The sequence below is a fragment of the Elephantulus edwardii genome, unplaced genomic scaffold, assembly GCF_000299155.1.
Source record: "Elephantulus edwardii isolate Elephantulus edwardi_28Jun2011 unplaced genomic scaffold, EleEdw1.0 scaffold00096, whole genome shotgun sequence".
Lineage (NCBI taxonomy): Eukaryota > Metazoa > Chordata > Mammalia > Macroscelidea > Macroscelididae > Elephantulus > Elephantulus edwardii.
In genome coordinates, this window is record NW_006399846.1 from 7,323,338 (window position 1) to 7,331,285 (window position 7,948).

Here is a 7,948-nt window from a genome sequence, read left to right on the forward strand (position 1 = left end):
GTACACCCTTCCCTATTTTGAACCATGCAGGGTTACCCTGCTCTGTTCTGACTACTGCCTCTTGGTCCAAGTATAGGTTTCATATTTGCACAATTAAATGTTCTGGGATTCCCATTCTTCTCAGAGTCAGCCACAGTTGATTATGATCCACACAGTCAAAATGACATAGTAAAAAAAATTCCTCCACAAAATGGCAAATCAGATGAAGGCTGAGTAGGGACCACTGAGTTTGGCAATAAAGAGATCTAGAGGACACTGTTAAGTTTGAGTTGAATGGTCAAAAATAAATCTGAAGTAATCACTTTGGCAGCACATATACTAAAACTGGAAGATTAGCATGGCTCTTGTGCAAAGAATGACATGCAAATTCGAAGAAAATGAGGAAGCGAGGGAGGGAGGGATGGAGGAAGGAAGGAAAGAGGGAAAGCAGGCAGGAAGGATGAACAAAAGAAAGAACAAATGAACAAAAGAAAGAATGAACGAAAGAACAAATGAATGAATGAAAGAGAACAAAAGAATAAACGAATGAAAGAATGAACAAAAGAACGAACAAATGAAAGAACGAGCGAGAAAGAAAGACAAAAAGAAATCAAGAAATTTGAAGTTGGTTACAAATAAGGGCTACTGAAACCAACTTGTCAAAATTACCATCATCAGTGATGAGACATACTGAGAAGGGCAGAAAGTCATGGATATGGGCGGAGATTGTGAGGATGGCGCAGGATAAGGCAGGGTTTCAGTGTGTAGTTCCAAGGATTGTTATGGGTTGTAGTCTACTGAATAGCACCTAACAACAACTACAACTAAAGACCATTGTTTTATGCTGAAGAGTTAATTCTGGGTAACCCTATGTGACCCTGTGTGACACGAGTAGAACTGTCCATAGGGTTGCTGTTATTGTGTGTCATCACGTTGGAATAAACTCATAGCTGACCCTTCAGAGGCTATACATCACACGGAAGGAGACTAACCATCCATCCCCCATGGATCCGTGGGTGGATTTGATCCTCATGTCTTTGGGACTGCACTGCAGCTTCTTACCACTAGGTCACCAGAGCTCTCATCCATAGGGTTATCTAGACTGTAATCTTTATGAGAGCAGATCACTGGTGGGTCCAAACCACTAAGCTTTCAGTTAGAAATGGCTACCAGGTACCCTTGTATCTTGGTTAGCTGTTACTATTTGTGGAAACGGACTGAAGGGTACATAGGAACTCTGTACTATGTAATTTTTTTGTAAATTCACAATTACTTAAAAATAAAAACTTAAAAAATAAGGGAAGAAGAGATGGCTAGCATAAATAATTTTTCAAGATTTTTAACAAAGTTGTGGTTAGGTGCCCTCAAGTTAGCTCTGACTCACAACCACCCTGTGTATGAAAGAACCAAACCCCGCTGGTTCCTCACAATTGCTACTTAAGCTTAAACTCATCCATCTCATACCTCACCAAGCATGATGTCTCACTCCACAGAATATCCCCCTTGAAACATGTCTAAAGTAGTGAGACAAAGTCTCACCATCCTCACTTTTTTTTATTAATTTTAATGAACGTTTACAGAGACTTAGGGTTTCCAGTCGTGCATTGTTGCATTTTTCTCCCTGCCCCCTTCCTCCCCAATTCACTTTACTCCTTGATGAGTAAAAGAAAAACTCTTTTAGTACTATGCAATCCCTCCCTCCAAGTCTACTGCACTGTATCATCCTGACTTCTAAAGCGCATTCTGGCTGCATTCCTAAGACAGCTTTGTTCTTGTAGCAGTCCATGATATATGCAGTATTTCCAACATCCCAATTCAAAAGAATCATTTCTTCAGTCTTATTCACTGTCCAAGTTTCACATGCATATTAAGTGACTAAAAAGAACCGTAGTTCAGGTCAGGTGTCTTGGACTTTAAAGTGATATATATCCTTGCTCTTCAGCACTTTAAAGAGAATGAGATCCTTTGCAGCAGAGTTTCTCACTGTAACATGTCATCTGATTTCCTAAGTTCTGCTTCCATGACTGTTGATTGTGGATACTAATAAAATGAAATCCCTTACATCTTCACTATCTTCTCCATTTAATGAATTAAATTTTAAATTATTTAATTAACACTGATGCTTATTTAATTGTGAAGACTTTTGTTTTATGTTGAATCCACACTAAAGGCTACAGTCTTTGAGTATTTATAATAAAAAGGATAAATGCAGGGAGCCCTGGTGGCCTACTGTCAAGAAGCTACGCTGCAATCCTGAAGGTGCGTGGTTTGAATCCACAAGATGCTCCACTGGAGGAGGGACAATCTCCTCCTGTGCCTGTCGGATCCGACTCAACAGCGCACACACACAAAACAAACAAAAAGGATAAATGTATGACAGATGGAATGGGAAAACGGCAATCAAAAGGAGGTGGGTTTTTTTAAAAAAAAATATATGTGCAAATCAATCAAGTTAAAAAGGTAGAAGTGGCATTCTGGAGAGAAAACTATAGGAGTAAAGTTTTTTAATAGGTAGGATGCATGCAATTGAGTGCTTTTGGCCCATGTGGTGTCAGAGGTTTATTGTTTAAAATGTCTTTCCTAGCCATTGATTAACTGTTTATTTTATACTGATGTATTTATTGTATGAAGGACGGGATTAGGGTGGGATACTAGCCTCTCGACTAGAGGCTGATAGAAGCTCATGGAGCTCAATGCTAGCTCTCTCTTTTTGGTATGTCCACTATCCTGGAGCACTGGGACACAGCACTGGCTGCACTGCTCACCAGTCTCTGCAACACCAGCCTGCATCATCTATCATTGCGTGAATCATTACCCTGATAGGTCTGAGTCTCTGAGAGACCTTCCAGGGAACCAGTGAATGCAAGGGATAGAGAGGAGTGGGGGAACTGAACAGAGGAGGGACTGTTGATGTTGGAAATCATGGAGTTATACAGATCATCAAACATTTGAGACACTGTTGACATCCCACTTCTTGTAAATAGTCTGCTACTTATCTTAACAGAAGTGACCCACAGATAACTCTCAATTGGGTTTTCAGAGGCAGTTACCATCCTTCTCCAGCTGTGGAGCAGCTGGTGGATTCGTACTGTGCCTTCAGGACTGCAGTGCAACTTCTTACCACTAGGCCACCACAGTATTTTATGTTTCGGGAGGAAGGTAAAGCATCTAGATATGGATGTAGTTAGGATGGCAGAAAATGAGGAAGCCTCCTGATTACATCTGTGGCTCGGTGGTAGGAAACTGTGCTGCAACACAATGGTATGCAGTTCAAATCTACCAGCTGCTCCAGAGAAATACAGGCAATCTCCTCTTGTGCAATTTACTGCTTCTCTGACTTGAGAGTACACAAAACCAACAATTATTTTTGAGTAAGTTGGGAAGAGGGGAAAGGAAGTCTGAGAAGAAAGGTATGAGATAATCCCCTCAGAATGGGAAAGAGGATTGCTTAGAGCGCTGGGCTCCTCTCACTGTGGGAATACCTTCTGGGTTACTAGTGCAACTCATTCCAGATGGTGCCACCAGAGCGCTCTATTCACTACATAGTAAATGACAGAAATCATTCTGGATGCATTGTCCTTCAGCTTGGTTCAGTAACCACCCCTCATCTGTGAACCTGTGGTGGCTTGTGGCTTATGTGTTGTTGTGATTCTGGTAGCTATGATATTGGTATTTCCAGTATCGAAAGGTGACAGGCTTCCACGGAATAGTGAGACTAAGAGAGGTCTAGTGACTGACTTAGGAAAACTTTATGAAAAATCTTATGGATCACAACAGAATATTATTTTATAGAGTTTCAGAAGATAAGCCCTCTTAGTTGGATGACACTCCAAACACATAGTGTTTGCCTAGACAGACTTGAATATATCAACCTTCATGAATAGGGCATGGAACAAATCAGTTCTGTTCCGTTACATGAGGGTCATTGTGATTTGGAGCTGATTTGATTGACAATTAACAGCATGTTCAACAAAACATCAAGTAAGTGGAGAGTCTGGTTTAGCCAAGTCTGAGGTTTTGACAAGTATGAGAAATTAATTGTTTTCTTTTATACCCAGCAATAACCAGTTATTGTTGTTATTAGGTGCCACTGAGTTAAATACAACTGATAGCGACCCTATGAACAGGAGAGCTGAAACCCTGTCCTATCCTGAGGCATCCTCATCTTCTCTGATACACTTGAACCCATGGCTGCAGTCACTTTGTCAATCCATCTTATAAAGGGCCTTGCTCTCTCTTGTTGACCTTTCCAAGGAATAGCCTCCCCTAGAAGCATGTTCAAAGTATGTGAGATCCAATAACCAGTTAGAAAATCTAAATGTGACCTTTCCCCATTATACCAACAAGGCACTATAAGATACCTAGGAATGATACTAAAAAGACTGTTCCTGATTTAGGTGGCACCTAATAACAACAATAACTGGGTTTTGCTGGGTATATAAGAAAACTATTAATTTCTGTACATTGTTCTTTTATGTGCCAAACCTTACTGAACTCTTACTGGTTGTAAAAGGATTTTAGTTCTAAAATGTTTTCAGCTGGCTCTCGTGGATTATTAGATATATAATTACATTTTATGCAAATGATGATTTTATTTCTTCATTTTCCATATGCATGCCTTTGTAAAAATCTGCACTTACTGCAGAGGGTCAAGGACTGCAGCCTTCAATATGGACTGAGGCTCAATGTCAAGAAGACAAAAATTCTCATCACTGGACCAATCAGTAGCATCAGGATGGATGGCGAAGAGATTGAGATTGTTCACAGCTTCAGTTTGCTTGGCTCCATGGTCAACATTCTTGGCACCAGTAGCCAGAAAATAAAAAAACATATTGCGATGAGAAAGTCTGCAGTTAGGGACCTCTCTAAAGTACTCAAGAGCAACGGTGTCTCTCTGGAAACTAAGGTGCGCCTGATACAGGCCATGGTTTTTGCAATCACTTGTTATGCATCAGAGAGTTGGACAATGACTAGGAAGGATAGAAGGAGAATTGACGCCTTTGAGCTGTGGTGCTGGAGAAGAGTATTGAATGTACCATAGACTGCCAAGAAAACAAACAGATTCATCCTAGAGAGGGTTAAACCGGGCTGCTCCTTGGAGGCAAGGATTCTGGGGCTTCGTCTGACATACTTTGGACATGTTGTAAGGAGAGACAGATCTTTAGAGAGGGACATCATGCTGCGTAGAGTAGAGGGACAGCGCAGGAGGGGAAGACCCTCTATGAGGTGGATTGATTCAGTGACTGAGGTAATCAGGATGGATGTGTCAGAGGCAATGCGACTGGCACAGGATAGAGCAGGGTTTAGGGCTGTTGTACATAGGGTCGCTATGAATCGCAAACGACTCGACGGCACATAACAACAACAACAACATAATGTGAAATTGTTTTGTGTTCACCATTAAATCTGTCTACCTTTGAGTTCTGATAAACATTCTTTACCAAGTAAAAATATTTTTGTCTGTTTCTAAGTAAGTGCTTTTCTTAGAATATGCTATTTACTTTTATGTTATTCACATCCTACTAATATGGTCATGTGTTTTTTCTCCTATTAGCTATCAAAGTTAGTTTTCCTAATGTCTAACAATTCTTGCATTCTTGGATTGATCATGTTTTTTTATAATCTTGTTTTGTTATTCTTTTAATACAAATGGAATTTGACTTTCTAAGATTTAATTTGGAGTCTCTATATACATTCAAGAGTTTTATTTACCAATTTTTTATTCAGTATACTCTTTAACAGGTTTTGCTATAAGCATTATGCAGGCCTGAAAGATCTAAGCAAATCGGCTCCTTAAGAAACCATCTATATCAAGCATCTCCAGTCAGGCACACTCTGATCGCATGAATACAAGTATCAGAAAGAACAGGCAAGTGATAGAAATCCACTCTCACCTGAGTTTGCCGATATAACTTTCCCCTTCACGAGATAAATCTGTGGCATCAGTGGAGATAAGATAGTTGGATGTTTTACTCTTTTTCCTCTTTCTACCTGCAAGAAGAAATATCTACAAAAACAAAGTATCAGTAAAAAATGAAGTCAAGAGAACTGGAAGCTTTATTCTACCCACTCATTCAACAAATACTTGGCGAACGCTTACCAAGCAGACAATCTATGAGTCTTTTCCTAATTCCCATTCTCCCGCTTAGAATTCATGATCAGGTTGTCCCTCCTAGAAACCTTTTCTAGTTTCATTAGCTTTACTCCCCATAAAATTGCTTACAATCTTATTCCCCAAACCTTCAATGAATTTTTAAAGAGATCCATCCAATGCCTGATTACTGAGAGTCTATGCAGCTTTAGGAGAGACTGAATCCTAGAATTCCTTTCTCTCCTTCAGCGTGATTGTCCTCATACTCCTTTGTTGTATTTTGTACTTTTTAGTTTAGACTCCTGTGATTTCATTAGTTTAAACTACTATGATTTCAACTATACAAATACAATTATGCATATTTCCTTAAGAACTATTAGAATTGATAATAATAGGGGATTAGGAAAGTGGTAGTGACCAAGAACTAAGAAGCAAACAAGTGGCCTTGAACCTGGCTATGCCACTTAGTGTAATTTCCAACAAGTAAGCTACTTACTCTCCTAGCCACAGTGACCTAATTAATAAAAAGAAGTCCTACCTCACTCAGAGAAAAAAATGAGTCCACAGGAATAACAGTCACATGAACCATGGCCTTTTCTTACCAGAGACAAGAAGAACTAGATGGTGCTCAGCTACTACTACTGATCATTCGGGCCAGAGATACAAAAGCTGGTTCCAGGAAACTTTGTTGCCCTGACTGCCTTTCTCTGGCCTCAAAGAGTAAATCTGTCTGAGAGCCACTAATAAATTCTTGTTTCACTTAAAAAAAAAAAAGCTGGTTCCAAACAGAATGGGAGTAAAACACAGAATCAAATGAAAATTCCTGAGTCAGACCTATTGGACCAATGAGACTAGAGGAACCTCTGAGACAAGTGCCTAAAATAATCTCTGAACTTGGACCAGAAACCATTTCTGGAGGTCACCTTTCAACCAATTAACAGATTGCTTCTAAAATAAACAAAATTACTTGTAATACAATCTCTTAAATAGTCAACTGACCAAATAGTCAACATTTAATGATACCAAATAGACAACATTTAGCCAAAAGCAAAGATGAAAAGGCAAGGAGAGGGAGAAAAAGCTAGATTATCAGAAACAGAACAGAATGGAAATATTGAGAATGCTAATACATTGTAAAAAGTTTGATGTCAAAGAATTTGTATAGGAGTTGTTAAATGGGAACCTACTCTGCATAAATTTTCACCTAAAACACAATTTGTGTGTGTGTGTGTGTGTGTATGGTCGAACTGGATAGCTCTCCTACTCCAGTGGAGCTGGATTCGAACCAAGCACCTTTTGTATTGCAGCACAGTTTCTTGCCCCTAGGCCACCAGAGCCCCCTATATACTTTTTTAAAAAATAAATCTTATAAAAAATGTTCTTCAGGTCTGGTACACAGTAAATAACAACAATAACAACAACAACAAACAATAATAATAATAAAATCAACATTGAAATAATAATAATGAGAGATTATTGTATTTCTGGGCTCTTCTAGTCATCTATTCACATTTAAGGTTAAAAACAAGAAATTGTTCATTAACCCACTGCTGTTAAGTAGGACTCATTGCAATCCTCCATTGGGTTTCTTAAACTGTAAATCTTTATGGGAGGAGAATGCTTATTTTTCTCTCAGAGAGCAACTGATGGATTCAAGTTAACAACTTTTGTAATCAGTTTGACAAGTTAAAAAGTACACCACCAGGGCTCTATGCAGTTCATTCATTGTTGCTGTTGTGTACCTTCGAGTTGGAATTGACTCACAGCTGACCCTCCAGCAGGCTTGCAGAGGCTGTAAACTGAACAGGAGCAGCCGGTGGATGGATGCCTTTGGGCATGTGCCTTTGCGTTAGCAGCACAACTTCTTTTTTTTTTTTT

At 39.4% G+C, this 7,948-nt stretch overlaps 1 protein-coding gene across 1 annotated transcript in view; it reads right to left on the bottom strand.

The window, feature by feature from the left end:
- The window catches only part of TULP3 (tubby like protein 3), a 62,121-nt gene that overhangs the window by 9,363 nt on the left and 44,810 nt on the right, over positions 1 to 7,948 (bottom strand). The window contains exon 7 of the mRNA XM_006891371.1: positions 5,874 to 5,986. Coding sequence (XP_006891433.1) covers positions 5,874 to 5,986 — 113 coding nt within the window. The remainder of the gene's footprint in view (positions 1 to 5,873; positions 5,987 to 7,948) is intronic.